Source organism: Octodon degus, unplaced genomic scaffold (genome assembly GCF_000260255.1).
Source record: "Octodon degus isolate 3935 unplaced genomic scaffold, OctDeg1.0 scaffold00033, whole genome shotgun sequence".
Classification (NCBI taxonomy): domain Eukaryota; kingdom Metazoa; phylum Chordata; class Mammalia; order Rodentia; family Octodontidae; genus Octodon; species Octodon degus.
In genome coordinates this window covers 1,010,372-1,027,896 of record NW_004524609.1, presented here as the reverse complement: position 1 = coordinate 1,027,896, position 17,525 = coordinate 1,010,372, and the positions used below count along the sequence as shown (strand labels likewise).

At 41.1% G+C, this 17,525-nt stretch overlaps 1 protein-coding gene and 1 pseudogene across 7 annotated transcripts in view; both read left to right on the top strand.

The window, feature by feature from the left end:
• Cdc27 (cell division cycle 27) overlaps positions 1-9,030 on the top strand; it is an 85,081-nt gene extending 76,051 nt beyond the window's left edge. For 3 of the 7 annotated variants that reach the window (XM_004629998.3, XM_004629997.2, XM_012514499.2), the window contains exons 17-19: positions 3,755-3,829; positions 5,022-5,178; positions 7,587-9,030. In XM_004629998.3, coding sequence (XP_004630055.1) covers positions 3,755-3,829; positions 5,022-5,178; positions 7,587-7,669 — 315 coding nt within the window. In that variant the 3' untranslated portion in view covers positions 7,670-9,030. Of the gene's footprint in view, positions 1-3,754; positions 3,830-5,002; positions 5,179-7,586 lie in introns of those variants that run through there. The other 4 variants (XM_023714005.1, XM_023714004.1, XM_004629996.2 and 1 more) reach the window with 3 other exon arrangements.
• A 2,530-nt stretch (positions 9,031-11,560) lies between these two features.
• LOC101580194 overlaps positions 11,561-17,525 on the top strand; it is a 7,479-nt pseudogene continuing 1,514 nt past the window's right edge.

Below are 17,525 nucleotides of genomic sequence, written 5' to 3'. Positions count from 1 at the left end.
TAACTATATATCTATCCTAACTATTTTGAGTACACAGATACAAAATGGACATTCATCTGTATCCCTTTTTTTGTTTAGTTCCATTATTTGAATATTATAGGTGTGTTAACTCAGCAAAATATTCTAAAACAGTCCAGTAGTCCATAATAGTATTGGGTCTTCCACTTGATTGGCAGTGTCAAAAATTGTTGACCTGGTCCCCTACAGCTCAACATAACACCATGGCTTTATTTCTTATATTTCATTTTTATACTTTTCTGCTGGATGGTTAAGACCAAGATAAAGCAAGACCTATGCAACGAGAGTTGTAGCTTTTGGGTCTGATAAGGTCAGTGAAATCCCCTCAGGATTTATCCCGAGATCCTGTGCCTCAGATTGTAGAACCTTTGTCAGTCCGTTGTATTTTTTAAAAAACTACTTTTTTCTGTCCATTCCTCAGTTGATAGGGGCAGAAAGTCCCAACACTCATTAATAATAAAAACCCCTACAGAAAATTGGAATAGAAGGCTTTTACCTTAAATTGATAAAAGCCACCTACAACAAACCAACGGCCAGCATCATACTAAATGGTCAGAAACTGAAAGCTTTCTCTAAAGTCAGGAGCAAGACAGAGATTGCTACTGTCCCCACAGCTGTTCAGTACAGTTCTGGAAACATTAGCCAGAGTAATTAGATGAGAGAGAGAAAAAGGGAAGGGTGAGGGTAGGAATAGAACACCTTACTATCTTTTTTGTTTGTGTTTTAGATTCTGAGACCAAAAATATGAGAAATTTTGCTTAAAGATTTAAAATCAGTCTCAGACCTCTTTGTAAAACAGACTTCATCAGTATTTCATAATATTTGTCAAGGCCAGGCATGATGGCATATGCCTATAATCCCAGCACTTGGGAAGCTAAGGCAGGAGGATTGTTGCAAGTTTGAGACCAGCCTGAGCTACAAAGTGACCTCAAGGCCAGCCTGAACTGCATAGAAAGACCCTGCCTCAAAAAGACCAAAAAATAAAAGATAATTGTAGATTACGGTTTCAAATAGAGATCATGGATTTTTTATTTGATACCTATTTCATATATTTAGTATTATGGAAAGAAGAAAAAACAATCTACCTTATTCCCTAACAAATAGGTTTAATTCTTAAACATATATACAACCTGTCATTTGCCTTAAGCTTATTTCTCTGGTGTTACCATTCATTAAAAAAGAGGATGCGAAGTATTAACGATGCCTTAGATCGACCACTTACATGCTTGCTTAGAAAGCATAGCTTGGGCCACAAGATAGCTCAGCAGCCTCAGTGCCTACCTAGGCAAGTGCAAGGGCCCAGCTTCAGTCTTGGGTACCCCATGCTGTGCCAGCCGCAAGACCCGGCATGGTGGCACACTCCTGTAATCCCAGCACTGGGGAGTCTGAAACAGAAGAATCATTACAAGCCAGAGCTGAGTACTGAGACCTGTACCCAATTTATAAAATTAAATAGATAGATAAACAAACAAACATAGTTTGGCCCCCACCATCACTTACACTAAGGATTGTTTAAACCCAAGGCTTTCTCACTGAGCTACATTTTTTAGCCTTTTCTTTGGCTTGGTTTTGCTATTACAAGGGCTGGGCTCAAACTTGCAATCTTCCTACCTCAATTTCCCAGAGTTGCTGAGATTACAGGTGTGCACCATTATACTTCTTTTTTTTTTTTTTTTTTTTTTTCAGAACCAGGGATTGAACTCAGGCCCTTGCGCTTGCCAGGGAAGCGCTTATTCTGCTGAGCCATCTCCCTGGCTATACTTCTATTCTTTATCTTTACTCTTTTTAAGGAATTAACAAAACTTTAAGCCAGGTATTGTGGTACATACCTGTAATCCCAGACTTGGGAGACTGAGGCAAGGGGATCACAAGTTCCAGTACATTGTGGGGTACATAAAAAGAACCTGTCTCAAAAAAAAAAACAAAAAACACATACATACATCTGTAAAAATAAATAGAAACAGCTGATTGAGTGCTTGCCTACATATGTGAGTACCTGGATTCAGCCCCTTGTACTGTTGGTGAAAAAAGGGCAGATAATTTTTGTGTATGTGAAAATAAATTAGTCATAATATAGAAAATTCACAAAGTGGAGAGCACTACTGGAAGATGCCGTGTGTGGTCTGCCGCTTCTCCCACTGTTGTTCATTTCCGCCCTGGGAGTTACAAGACTGTTACCTTGTTTGGAGACAAATATGTGCCAGGAAAAAAAATATGCACTCACATAAGTGTATTTTGTAAAATGACTTACATATACCCACTTAAATGTAATATGCGTGTAGTGGTGTATGTGTTTTGACATGAAGACATAATGCTTACATCTTGTTTTTGCTTTCTTTAAAACTACAGTTTAGATCTATTACTCCAGGAAGAATGGACCAGGATTTATTTAACTAGGCTGCATAATTGGTTAGTGTTTTGCAATAAAAATGAGCCAGGCCTGGTGGCACATGTAAGGGCTGGGGTGTGGCTCAGTTCAAAGTCCCTAGACTCAATGTGCAGGACCAAAAATACATGCATGCATTCATACATACATACTACATGCATACATAGGCCTGGAGGTATAGCTCAGGTCCACTGCCCCTAGGTTCCATCCCAGGTACTGCAATGAAAAGGGGAGAAGACTTGGTGAATTTTTGAGTATATCCACAGGAAAGATTATTTCTAGTAGGATTGCTGAGTTAGTGGTCACGTGCAGATTTTAACTTGCTAAAACTTGTCCTCAAAAACAGCTTGCATTATTTTGCACTGCTCCCTTCAGTGCAAGAGTATCTGTTTCTTGTTTGTGCTTAAATTTATGTCACATAAAATTAGGTTTATTTTTACCTACTTGCTAGGTAAAAAGTGGCACAGTATTTAATTTGGAGGATCCTGGGAAGAGGGAAGGGTGTTTGTTTAGAGACAAGGTCTTGCTGTGTAGTCCAGGCTGACCTCAGACAGACAGTAGCCCTGCTGCATCAGCCTCCTAAGTGCTTGGATTACAGTTGTGTGCCACCACATCCAGCCCTGTTTTATTTTTAATGATGATATTTCTCCTTTAAATATAAATCTCATTCTTTCTCCTATATTCCTGTCATTTCCCCACCCCTTTTTCAGAAGTCAAAAGATTGCTAGACGGCTTTAACTCAGCTTAGAAGGTTAAATATTATTGCATTGGTTCAAATTAGCCTGGTATTCAGAGACTCATGCTTGCATCATGGAAAAGGTCCACAAAGAACTTTAGATCTCAATGTGGTCTATACTTTAGTTTTCAAAGCACTTTTCACTTACTTCCAATCATAATGGGATGAAGCGTGTGCATGCGTCTGTCTGTCTGCTTACGACAGGGTCTCTCTGTAGCCCAGGCTGGCCTCAAACTCACAGTGATCTTCTTGGTTGAGCCTCCTGAGTGCTGGGACTACAGGCATGTACCACTACACCTGGCATGGGAGAGGTTAGCATGTAAACTACAGTTGTGACAAACAAGGATTGTTACCACCTGCAACTTTCACCAAATAGTATGTGTATTTGGTGCTAAATGTACTTTGGTAGATGCCTGCCAATTCCTACTTCTCTTTTCCCACAACTGTTTCTAGTATGTTTTATTTTTTAACCAAAAAAAAAAAAAAAAAAAACATTAATGCACAATTAAGAGCTAGTAAACTTTTTATCAAGATGCTTTGGAAAACACTTGTTTAAAATTCTATAAACTTTTGCTACTCTAAGATTTGTTTTTTTCTTTTTTTGCCCTTTTCAGTCTGCTTTACAAGAACTTGAAGAATTGAAACAAATTGTTCCCAAAGAATCTCTTGTTTACTTCTTAATAGGAAAGGTAAAGATTTGGGTTGTGGTCCTATCCTATACTGTTAAGTTTCATAAGAAATACTAACTTTTAAAGGAAAAATAAAAAACTGTATGTATTTTTGAGCACATTTAACAGGGTGCTCTAACAGTAATGGATTTAGTTCTTTTCTAGCAGTTGAGAAGTTGATAACTTAAAGAAGGAGCAAAAACACCTGTAGTATATAGATAGCAGTAGAAATTGTATTTGCAGTCGCAGGCCAGTAATGAGCTTGAAAGTGGAATTCCTCCTAGAAAGCTATTAACTTCTAGTTTTCAATGAAATACTTATAAATCACTTAGAAGAACATTAGTAGCACTGTGTTGTCTTGATTAGAGGAAATGGCTTCTGAGATTGCCAAGGCCAGACTGAGCCCCCACATGTGCTGGATACCATGGACAAATGTTATGAGTCAGTATGGTCCCATTTAAAATCAATGTAAGAGGGGCCGGGGAGATAGCTCAGTAAAATAAGTGCTTGCCTGGCAAGTGCAAGGGCCTGAGTTCAATTCCCAGTTCCGGGGGAAAAAAAAAAAAAAAAAGATAAATAAAATCAATGTAAGTTAATGTTAATTAAGCAGCTTTTATGTTGTTTTTTCCATTGTTCATGTTCCAATCAGTGAAATTTATTAGAAACTCACTACCTAAAAGAAGAAAAGAAGGGGCCGGGGAGATGGCTCGGTGGAATAAGCGCTTCCCTGGCAAGCTCAAGGACCTGAGTTCAATCCCCGGTTCTGCCAAAAAAAAATTAAAAAATAAATAAATAAAATAAAATCTCTTTAAAAGGGGGGGGGGGCCGGGGAGATGGCTCAGTGGAATAAGTGCTTCCCTGGCAAGCACAAGGGCCTGAGTTCAATCCCCGGTTCCGCAAAAAAATAAATAAATAAATAAAAATAAAAGAAGAAAAGATTTTGAAAATCTAGTTATATTTGAAAAGAACTGGGGAGATAGCTCAGTAGAATAAGCACTTGCCTGACAAGCACAAGGTCCAGAGTTCGATCCCTGGTACTGCAGAAAGAACTATAAAACTAGTATGAGTTCATAGGTAAGATAAAAATGTCCTACCTATCAGAATGGATTTAGAACACATAAATGAGGAGCCTAGTTTACATTATAAATGTTTAGGGTTTTATAGCTGAAGTTCACAACTTAATGAAAAATGTAGTGCTGCTGTTTATTTTTAGGTTTACAAGAAGTTAGGTCAGACACACCTCGCCCTGATGAATTTCTCTTGGGCTATGGATTTAGATCCTAAGGGAGCCAATAACCAGATTAAAGAGGCAATTGATAAGCGCTATCTTCCAGATGATGAGGAGCCTATAACCCAAGAAGAACAGATCAGTGAGTATTATATGGAAGGTTTTGCATATTCAAGGCTAATTTTAAGAATTTGTGGGCTGCTTTTTTGTTTTTCTAGCTGGTATTTTCATTCTATATTCAATATAAAATGGAATTTTAGGGAAATTTGTTAGGGTGATGTAATATCTTAAGTGCATATAGAATCAGGTAATAGTTAATGTACTCAAATTGACCAGTGGGAAGCACATAGCAGATTAAATCAACTGAGAGTAATAAGAAAATACTTACCTTTTCTTTCTTTCTTTCTTTCTTTCTTTCTTTTTTTTTTGTATTTTAGTATAGGGTCTGAAGGGTCTCACTAGGACTCGTGATCCACCTGTGTTCAGCCTCCCAAGAGCTGGGATTACAGGCACACGCCACCACACCCGGTCTCAGTCACCATCAGTGCGCCTCGGTGGCAGGGCCAGCACCACAAATACTTAGCTATTAAAAGGAGTAGTTAATGCATAAATATTTTTTAGTTTTTAAATTTTTTTCTTTTTAATTTCATATTTTTTAACCAATTTTGCAGGTTTATATCCGGTAACCTGAACGACTAATTTGAAGGTAGCATAATGCAATACAACAACCATTGTCATATTCTTATCACTTTATTTAATGAAGTTTTGTATCATTTCTATTTTTTACCATTTTGTATTCTTTTAAATAATAATAAATGGTTACATTTTGAAATATTGACAGATCTGTAAGTAGTAACTTCAAAGTGTGTGTATGTCTAGGAAATGCAAAATCTAAACTATGCTTAACATAAATATGAATTTATGGATAAGGCTGGAAAGATGGCTCAGCTGTCTAAGCACCTGCCTAGCAAATAGAAGGACCCGGCTTCCATCCCTGCTACCACATGCTGTGCTAGCCCTTGGACCCAGGTGCGCTATGCTGGCTGCTGAAACTGAACATGGTGGTGCATGCCTATAATTCCAGCACTAGGGTGGCTGAGACAGGAGGATCACTGTGAGTCCGAGCTGCATAGTGAGACCGTAGACCAAATACATACATACGTGTATAAATATTTTTTTTTTAAATTTAGGGGTAAAGGGACAAGAACAAAGAATTATGTTTTAAAGCAGTATATCTCTAAATTGAGTATACATTTTAAAATAATTCATAAGCCTGGTTTGATCTCTGATACCAAAAAGAAAAACAACACAAAGTTAGTTCAGGGCCAGCCTGAACTGAATAGCAAGACCCTGTCTTAAGAAAATCAAAAAACGGGCTGGAGAGATGGCTTAGGCAAGGGTGAGGGCCTCCTGAGTTCAATCCCCGGTTCCGCAAAAAAAAAAAACCACCCAAGGACCAGGTTCGATCCTGAGGGTGCTGTGCCAGCCTTGCCCCCAGGGCATGCTGGGACTGCAGTTGAGACCTGGGCATGGTGGCACACACCTGTAATTCCAGCACTTGAGAGGCTGAAAACAGGAGGATCACTACAAGTCCGATCTATGTAGTGAAATCCTGTAGACCGTCCTGAATACATTAAAAAAAATCAAAAAATAAAACAACTCATAAGAACCCATGCTTAACGTACGTGAAAAACTCTATAATAACCAGTCCTGCCAAGAGTGATAGTGCACACCTGGAGAGTCCCAGCACTCAGGAGGCCGAGACAGGAGGATTGCTGTGAGTCAGAGGCCAGCCAGGGCTACACGGTCAGTTGAAGGCCCTCCTGAATGACATAACAGCAAAGAAAACTACCAGTCTTACATGCAGTAATGCTTAAATTAAAGCTTAGGTTCTGTATGTCTGTGAGCTGGCAGGGATTATCTTCAAAATGGAATCAGTATTTGTGGGTTAAAGGAAATGTTTGTTTGAGGTTTCCAAGAGCTATTCATAGGGCAAGAATAAGAAATTGACTAGGGAGAAGCAGGTTTTTTTTAATCAGTTACAATCCTTAAAGGTTAAATAAATTAATTTCAGTCATGCTATAAAATAAAGAATTATATTTCTCTGGTGTGAGAAACCAAAAATATGAAGATAAAGTATATAATAGATACTGAAAATGGAAAGAAAATACTCAATGAGAAGGTGAACAAGAGTAGGGAGAGGAAATAAGGGACAGGGCAAAAGGAGTAGAAGGAATTGCATTTTATCAAGGAATATCAGAAGCTGGGTCTGCTGGTGCCCACCCTTAATCCCAGCACTGGAGAGGGTGAGGCAAGAGGTTCTCTGTGAGTTCAAAGCCAGCCCGGGCTACAAGGGAGGTCAAGACCAGTCTGAACAACAAAGTGAGACCCTGTCTCAAAAAAGAAAAAAGAAAGGTTAGAATTGTAAATGGTCTGTATTTGGGACCTCATCTGAATCCAGTGCAGTTCTCCGTGTAGTCCCTGTTTGTTGTGTGAAGTAGCAGGATGTGTTGGTCGGGTGCCTCACTGTAGACTGTTTCGTTTTCCAAGTGGGAACAGATGAGTCCCAGGAGAGCAGCATGGCAGACGCAGACGACACGCAGCTGCACGCCGCTGAGAGTGACGAGTTCTGACTTGTGGAGGCGACTCTTGCTCCTGGATGTGCGAGCAGTGCTGACGTGCCCTTGCCCCTCCGCACGCTGAGTCTTCACTCTTGAGCCGGCAGCGTCACCATCTGTCACCCCATGAGTGTGCCATTTCTGTGGGACCCCGAGTGTACAAAGAAGGAAAGGCAGTGCAATATTTAGCTGCTAACAGGACTGGCTCTGACCAGCATGAATGACAATTCAGGGGCTGGGTGGGAGCTTGCTTTTTTCTTTAATCTCCTTTAGTTGCAAAACTATCATGAGAGGAAGAGTTGTTTTATCTTGAAGGAACCATTAGGTATGGAAAATACTGATGAACTAGAATTCCTTGGTCGTTTTTCCAGAATACTGTTTTTATTTGGTTCTGTTCCTGGTAAAGAGTGACCAACCTTCATTTCTAGGTTCTGCAAGGATGGTGTTAGCAAGTGCCAGATGGAACAATAAAAGACATTGCCTATAACAGAGTAACTTGATTGCCAAGGAATGTAAATTACCTTAAACTGGGAGTGTCTCCTGTGAACAAATAGAATGGGCATATGCAGACTCATCTGTAGTACTCAGATACCCTTCCATGCAGTGTGTACTTACTCTTGGCAAGGATGCTTTAGTGTCTTACCAAGAGTTTTAATTTGTCATCTTGCTTCAAAGTGTTGATCATTGTTGTCTTGATATTGCAAACTTTAAAATTGGTCCTACCATATTGCCTAGTCTCTGAATTCCATGGGATCACCTTTAACGTTGAGCCTGGAGAGAGATTCCCCTCTGAAAAGCCAAAATGAGGCCCCTAAGAACCCCATAGGGTTCACCAGTCAGTGTGGCAACATTACAGAGAGACTCCAACAGATCGTGGTGCTGCGAGCCTTAATACAATCCAGAAGTGTACCATGACCCCAGACCTACCTTGGTCCACGACAGTGTCCCTGTTGACTTCTTCTAAGTGTTTCATCAGAGTACAGGTGTGGTTACCTTTGCTGAGATCATTTCCTTTCTTTTCACCTCTGTGCTTCTGATTACTTTCAGTAGTGTGTCATCAGAACTTTTAATGAGAGTAATTGAGTATAGGATTTTGGAAATTTTTAACTTGGGGGAGAAAAGTTGGTATGAAGGAAGCAAGTTCTCTCTTGAGGTTGTTATAAGATAGGTCAGTATCTTTGGTGAATGGCCACAATTTTAAAGATCTAATTATGCATCTAAAATGGGAATTATTGGAATGTCACAGTAACAGATGTAAACAGTCCTAAATTGTGTATCTCCTTTATTGTAATGTGTTGAAAATTTTAGAGAAACTGGTTAACATTTTATTAAGTGCCAATTTCAGAATATAATGAATTATAGTTTCTTATCAATGACAGGCCTACAGTTATTATTTTGGATTATATGATGAAGGACAAACTCACCTACTGGTTACCTGTATTTGTTAGTCAAGCTGTGAAAATATGGTGGATTTCAAAAGATGTGAAAAAAAAATTTAGCCTTTAGACTCAGTCATTTACTGTTAATCTCATCACACATGGATTAGATACCATTATAAATTAACTCAAGTGAAAATCTTGGATTAGGTGTTAGGTACCAGAGAGACATTTAACAAAATTTCCTACCTAAATCTATGTGTATGTGCTGTCTAAAAAACAATAATCTATAAAGAAAAGGAAAAGTTGGGAATAAATTTATACCATTGAAAATTCCCAAAGACTAGCACTTGGATTCTAACAAGTATTCCATTTTATTATCCATTAGTTCTGTAGTGTTTCATTTTTGATTATTTTTTTGATTTAATTAGCAAATCATAAACCAGCTATATAACACTTATCAGATCCAGAGTTTCATAAAAAGCTTTAACCTGACTTCTGTGTTGCAAAAAAGAAAGCTAACTTAAGCATGTAATTTGCTGGAATATAATTAATCTTTTTGTGGTGAAACTTTATGTCCTGTGCCAGTCAGACTTTCTGGTACTAATTCTGAGACAAAGGATAAAAAGATAGCCCAGCATGGCAAGAGCTGGCTGAGGGATTTTTCAGCCCACACTTGGCCTGATTTATTTTTCCCTTGTACCTACATTTAAAATCATTTCATTATTTGAAGCCTTATTTCTCACCCAGTCTATTTCCTCCACCATCACCCCCGCCATCGCCGCTTCCTCTTCCTCCTCCTTTTTCTCCTCTTTCTCCTCCTCCTCCTCTTGGTCGTAGTCCTCCTCCTTCTTTTCCTTTATTTGCATTGAATAGGGATCAGAAAACAGGAAACATATTTTGGTCAGGCAAAATGTTTGCTTCCAATTTCAGAAGATACTTTGAAGGACATTAAAGATGCTTGTATGTACCTTGACATCCTGTTTTCTGCTGAAGCTTACAAAACATACGCATACTCTCAGTCAGAAGTTATGGCATTGGGTTTTTTTCCCACATGGAAAAGTTATTACTCTGGGATTTTAGAAGGTTGGAATATTTTTTCAAGAAAACAATGGTATTCAAAAATAATGAAAGGTGGCCCCTATTTTCTGTATTTCATTACTTTAATTTTTTATTTTTTCCAAGAACTGCAAGTAACATTTTAAACCATGCTGCTGTTGTATCTTAAACGAAAACTCAGTGATAATCAGTATTTAGTCTATTAAAAATACTTTTTTTGAAGAAAACAGTTTCAGAGTCTCTGATTAGTCAGAGTGTAATGTGGGTCTTCACTCAGAAAAACAGCGACTCGTTTTCTTGGTGAAAACCTGGGAAAATGCAGGTGTGGGTATGATGTGTGTTCTGTTTGCATTGAAACAATGTAATGTCTCCTGTTGCTTTTCCTGGCTTGTTTCAGAAATTGTACAGTCTTGGGGGAGGGCTTTTTCTGTTAATATATTTGCAAGTCATTAAAGGATATGAAAACTCCAAATAAATTACTTTTAAAAGCAGTTTATAATCAAGTTGTTAAAGCTGTATCGGAACTGTGCCACATCTGTATTTTTATAGTAGGGCACAGTAGAACAGTGATGAAAGATTGCGATTTTATGGTTTAGAAAAATCTCGGATGTAGTGTTTCTTGGTTTGGTTTTGTTTTGTTTTGTTTTGTTTTTTAATTTACATCCTCTATTTTTTTAAAAGTTCTTTTACCTTTTTAGTATTTGGAATTTCAAAATAAATATTATAACAAAAAATAATGATAATTTTTAGGATATATTTTTTCAAACTACAGACCCCCTTGCCAGTAGCAGCAGCTTTGTAAACGGGGCTCTCATTCTTCGTGTGCTTTCTGAAGCTGCACTAACAGGCACAAAGCTGGACGTGCTCGTAAAGGGTCCGAAGTTCCAGACTGGCCCGTGTGGTGGTGGGGGCTTGTAGCCCCGCACTTGGGCAGCTGAGGGAAGAGACCGCAGGTTCAGGCTTCTGGATGCAGCTCCGTGTGAAGAGCCCGGGTTCAGTCCCAAGTGCTGGAGGCCAGCCTGGGCCACATAGCTGGGCCCTATCTGAGTGTAATAAGAGCAGGGAAAAATGGAAGGGTGGGTGCCACAATGGTAGGGCACCCCTAGTTCCATCGCTAGTGCCACACTTAAAGGAACACAACACTTGTTTTATTTAAAATCTTTTAAAAATCAAAACTTGAAGTAAACTGCAGGCAGTAAATTTTACTTGTGTGAAGTCTTTCTTTTGTTTGCATTTTTGGTTTTGGTGTCTTGGAGAAGAATGTAGGGAAGCCAGAGGGTCTTGCTCACGCTGGAGGAGGGACAGACAGCTCAGACTTCACAGCCTTCAAAGACCTGCTGTTAGCTGTCGGCTGCACAAAGATGAGGAGGTTAGACATGGCATTCTTCAGCTTGTTTAGCTGCTAACGCATGGTTCAGGGAGTCCAGTGTAAGTTTTAAGAGCGAACTTGTACTTCGTGTATGTTTGTGAAATGGCTATGTTTAATGAAATCTTGTTCAGTAGACTCGACTACTTCAAGGAAATTAATTTCCATCAACAGCCAATAAGGTAGGTATTATTGCTCCCTTTTATGAGCAGAAACACTGAGATTCTGCTATTAAATAACAGTTGGAAACTTTTAGCATTAGTGTATATTTAAAACCTATTTTGGTTCTCTGGATATTTCAGGATAGTTCTCTGGATATTTCAGGTTCTAGTATTTACTATTAGGTGTCCTCTCTAAAGTCATTTGATTTTCTTTTGAGGAGGGTCTCACCATATGGTCTAGGCCACCCTTGAATTCAGTGTGTATCCCAGGTTACCCTCAAACTCAGTACTCCAGAGAGCTAGGGTAGCAGGTGCACCCCACCTCCCACATATTTAGCGTTTTGCAAGTCTGCTAGTATACAAGCTGTTATTACTGATCATACTTTTCAGTATATCACATGTGGTGTTCACTTTTGGTTTTTGAGACAGGGTTTCTACAATTCAAGCGGGCCTTAAATTCACTGTGTAGAACTGGCAGCAATCCTGCCTCAGCTTCCTGAGTGCTGAGATTATAGGCACGTACAACCATGGCCAGCTTTGCTATGTTCTTTAACACTCTAATTGGAAGTGTGATTTCCGTCTTTGACTAGAATTGGCTGTAGTAGAAAACATTTTTAAATCATGTTTATAACATTTCTTGCACTTTTTATTATAAAGTTTATCATAAGCATTTCTTTTTAGATTCAAGAATACTGTAATCAGGAAATATTTATAACCTGTGCTGAAGATGGTAAGACTTCATTTAAAGGGGGCCTTGGAAATAGGTATGGGGGTAATGCTGGAGTTTTGCTGTAGGGTAGAAAAACTGAACTCAATTCTTCATTTCTTTTTTTAGGTTTTTGAGACAGAGACTCACGCATGTAGTTCAAGCTGGTTTTGAATTGTGTGTCCCAGGGTGGCCTCAATCCTGCTGCCTCACCCTGCCAAATGCTGGGATTACGAGTGAGCACCACCACACCCATCTGAAATCAACTCTTCCAGTGGTGATTACAACCAAGGAGCAGGATGGATTGGTGATCAGAAATTTCTCAAGAGAAATGGTCAAGGATAAGGGATTTCTGGCTGAACTGACTCGATGGGATTATAACTGCTTCTACTTACAGGGTAGTTGAGATACCAAGAGAAGGGTTATTTTTGTTAGAATGACCCTTGCTCAGAAGGAGTTTTGCCGGGACAAAGGGACCCCAAGATCGGTCTAGCAGACTTAGAAGAGCCTGAGTTTTGGTCAGTAGACAAAATTGTTTCCTTTTTTTTGAGGCAGGATCTCAGTAATGTAGTTCAGGCTGGCCTTGAAATGACGATAGCACAGGTCACCCTCAGACTTCCTCCTGCCTCAGCCTCCCAAGTGCTATAATTAAGGCGTGCTCAGTCATGCCCAGCAAAATAGACAGAACAGAATTTATGTAGTGCCCCCCCCCCCAAACCAGGAATTGAACTCAGGCTGTTGCGCTTGCCAGGCAAGCACTTACTCTACTGAGCCATCTCCCCGGCCCAAGATCGAATTTAAATTTGGGGTTAACATCTATAACAGTACATACTGTAGGAGCCAGTGAGATAGTTCAGCAGTCAAAAGCACCAGGAACTGCAGTTCAATTCATGACACCACATGCCATGTCAACCTCACCCCTAAGGTGGGCTGAGCCAGCCTCCCTCCCCCCCCAAAAAAAGTACAACTGTAAACTGTTTTCCCCATAATGTTGAAGGTAGAGTTGTACCTTGTCCATGCTAGACAAGCTACCACTAAACCACATCCCCAGCCCTAAGACTTAAAAATCATGAATGCATCATAGAAGAACGATAGAATTGAGATGTTTTTTCTTTTGTTTCCTTCTTCCCTTCTTGCTTCCCTTTTTTCTTTCCCCCTTTTTTCTTTCCTTCTTTCTAGTGCTGGGTATGGCACCCAGAAACCCTCATGTTCCAGGCACATGCTCCTAAGCTATACCTCCTGTCTAGAATAGTAAACTTGTGATTCTAGGGCCAGTCGAACTGGCCTGCAGACCAAGTCAGCCCATTACGGTCTCCTTCTCAAACACAAGTCAGCCCATTTGTGTCTTTTCTCGGGCGTTCACTCACACAGGACTAGTATGCCTGAAAAGCCTTAATGTTTTTACTTTTTTAAATTTTTTTAGAAAATATTTTGCAGCCCCTTATTTAAAACTTACAGTTGGATTCACATAAGATCTTTAAATCACTTGCCTGAAGTGTTAAGGATTTTCTTAGTATTTGGGAGGTTGTGGCAGGAGGATCACTGCAAATTTGGGGCCAGACTCTGCTGCACAGTGACTTCAAGGCCAGCCTGAACTGCGTAAGGAAACCTTGTCTCAAAAGACAAAAAAGAAAAAAAATCTCAGTATATCATGGAGCAAGGTAAACCACAAGAAACAAAACTTCAGGTTTGCCATGACCATTTGGGATAGTTTGTCTATAAAGTTAAGCACAAAGCAGATTTTATTGGCAAAGAACGGCTGTTGCCTGGGCAGTCAAGAGTACCTCCAGACTGCTAGAGAGGAGGCCTTGCTAATCTTGTATCCAACTAGTAAATTTATTATGTGTGGATTTTCTGTTTAAGCCATTTATCTGCAAATAATTTGTATTTGTTTTTAATCTGTGAATAAATTTCTTTTCTCCTTTTTTGCCATTCAAAGAATCATCAATGTATTGAACTGTAGCTGCTATGATAACAAACATTGTCTTATTCCCAATAATGAAAGTACTTAATTTTCTTAAATAAGACATTTACTTTATCCGGATTTTATGTAAAGACACTCTTAGCACAATATGTTGACTGGGTGTGGTGGCTCACGCGTGATCCCAGCACTTGGAGGCTGAGGGAGGAGGATTGCTACAAATTCAAGGGCAGCTTGGGCTGCATAGTGAGTGCACGGCCAGGCTTACCTACATGGTAGCACCTTGTCTCAAACAGAAAACACAGGATGTTACCTTTGCTGATTGCATTGTCATTCCCAGCACCTCCGCTGCAGCAGCTGCCGTTTATACGGTCTGAAGATCGCTCCTGTCTAGTGCTTGCTCTTGGAGTAACCTGTTGCTGCAGTGTCTGTGCTCAGCAAGGTACAATCTCTGCGGCCAGGAACAAGAGCAGTAGCCTAATTGTGGGTCTGTCTCGCTCTCCTACTACTGCAGAGTAAAGCCAAACTACGTGTACGAGGTCCGTGCTTTCAGTACTGCAAATCTAGAACTTCCAATTGCTTACAAGTGGAAAACAGTTGGAGCAAGAATGGTACCATGCACCTTGGGGCGGAAGGTGAGGAAAGGCTGTAGCACTGTGGGAGGGAGCAGAATGGAGTGGGGAACTGAGACCACGTACAGACAAGGTCCCCAGAAGGAAAGGCAAAGCAACAAGTGCAGGTGATGAGGCTGGGATTTGGTAGGTCTTATCCTGGGCGTAAGAGAATAGATTCAATATATGTGGGCTGCGAGGTAGTGGGCTTTGTTACAAGCAGTGTTTCTGGGAGAACCAGCTGCAGGACATGTTAAGGGCAAGCGTCAGGCCCCACACGAGAAGAGAAGATGCACTGCTTTCCCCACCAACAGTCACTGCCCTGGGGAGAGGGGTAGAGCTGGCATCCAATTAGGATCCTGCCATGCAGATTTGCACCTTAATCCTGTGTACAAAACTACTGAAAGAGTACAAACATGAAGACCTGTTGGTAAAAATTCACCCCCAAAACTCCAGAAACTGAAGAAAAGAAATATCCTTTTAAAAGCATGTGTGGGGCTGGAGAGATGGCTCAGTGGTCTAAAGCACCGACTTGAAACAAGCTTGGCAAAGCACAGGGACCGCGGTTCGATCCCCAGCACCACATGCCAGCCAGACCCGCCCCCTGGTGGGCTGAGCTGGCCACACAAACACACACACACACATACTAAATAAATAAACAAATATTTAAAAAAAAAAAAAAAAAGCATGTGTGGATCAGGGAGACAACTCAGTGGCATAAGTGCCTGCCTGGTAAGTGCAAGCTCCCGAGTCTAATCCCCAGTACAACAAAAAGCACTTGAAAGGCAGGCCACTGTGGTCCCCACTTAGCAATCTCCACTGTTGGAGAGGCTGAGAAAGGATTGCAAGTTCAAGTTCATCTGGACAACTTAGGCCCTGTCCTGGCTTGAAGCCACATCCCTGGAATCCCAGCTACGCAGCAGGCTGAGGCAAGAGGATGGCAGGTTTAGAGCTCTGCTAGGAAACTGTGGCTTGGGAATGTCTCAGACCTGCGTTTAGAGGACTGACTGTGGCTCTGTGACAGAGCGCCTGATGTGCATGCACCAGACCTGGAGTCAGTATCTAGGACCCCACACATACCCCCAAAAGGCATAAGAAATCCCAGAGGTGAGGATATACTTAAAAGAGCTGGGGATATGGCTAAGTGCGAAGGTTCGATCCCCAGGATAACAAAATAAATGGGCCTGGGAGATGGCTCAGTGGAATAAGCACTTCCCTGGCAAGCGCAAGGGCCTGAGTTCAATCCCTGGTTCCACCAAAAAAAAACATAACAGATTGGTAAAAACAGCAAAGCATGATGCTAATCATTCTGTTGGTGCAAATGAGGAAGGAATGGGCACTGCAACTTCCTTGAAAGATTTGGTAGTAATCCCAGCAAAACTACACGTGTATCAGCTCTTGAGAATTTAACCTGAAAATGCTGGGTGATGAAAATTGACATTTATTGCTTAAAGTTGCAAATGTCCAATAGGTTGAAAGCATTTCTATGCATCTGTAAAGGAAAAGAACAAAGCAGAGTCCCACATCTGTAATCCCATCCATTCAGGAGGCTGACCACCCAGTCTGGACAATTTAGGGAGATCTGTCTCAAAAGTTGCAGGCCTAGTGACACAATGCCTGTGATCTCAGTGCTTGGGAGGCTGAATCAGGAGTATCATCGTAAGCTCATAGGCCAGCCTGAGTTGCTTAGCAAGACCCTGCCTCAAAAAGTTTTTTTTTGCCGGGGAGATGGCTCAGTGGAATAAGCGCTTCCCTGGCAAGTGCAAAGACCTGAGTTCAATCCCCGGTTCCGCAAAAAAAAAAAAAAAAAAAGTTTTTTTTAAATAAAATTTGAAAAAAGGACTGGAGATGCACTCTGGTAGAGCACCCATGGCTCCTGTTCCCTAATATGCACAGGAGTGAAGGTAGCAAGAGATACAGCTCAGCAGTGTAATGCTTGCCTAGCATGTGTGATGTCGGGTTCACTCCCAAACAGTAAAAAAAATGTAAAAAAGATTATTTGTATCAACTACCTACTGACCAATTTCCAAAAAGTGTTACTAACACCCCTGGGACTCTGGCGGAGTCACCTTCCTCGCTAGGCGTGGAGATTGTGGTGGTAGCCGCTGCCCTGTGGCTGTGGTCCATAGCTCGCGTGGTCATTCCTGGACTTGGAGAGGGATATATTTCAGGTCCGTGAGCGAGCTGGCAGAAAGCAGCCTGGCCCTGCCGCTGCTGGGGCATGTACGAAACAGTCTTCTGGCCCGTCTCTGGCCAAGTACATGAAGGAGGTATTTACTGCCGACCCAGCCGTGGGCTATGTGCACCATGACCTGCTGGGAGAAAAGGGAGATTCCATTACTTCGCCCACGAGAAGTCAGCTGTTCGGAGAACTGCTAAGGTACGGTTCATGGGTGAGTGGATGGCAGCTGGCAAAAATGTGGCTTAAAGCTGGTGGAACTGGGCCTGGGTCAGGTGCCCTCAGGGGATACTGGGAAGGTGTTTAATCACTTTGGATCTATGCTAAAAACTGACATTTCAGTACACCTGGTGGAGTTTAGCTAAGACCTACGGGAGCTTCAAGCATTAAGGTGACTGTAGCACAGACCCCGCCGCAGGGAGTGCTGAATCCCTCAGTGCCTGCAGCGCAGACCCCGCCGCAGGGAGTGCTGAATCCCTCAGTGCCTGCAGC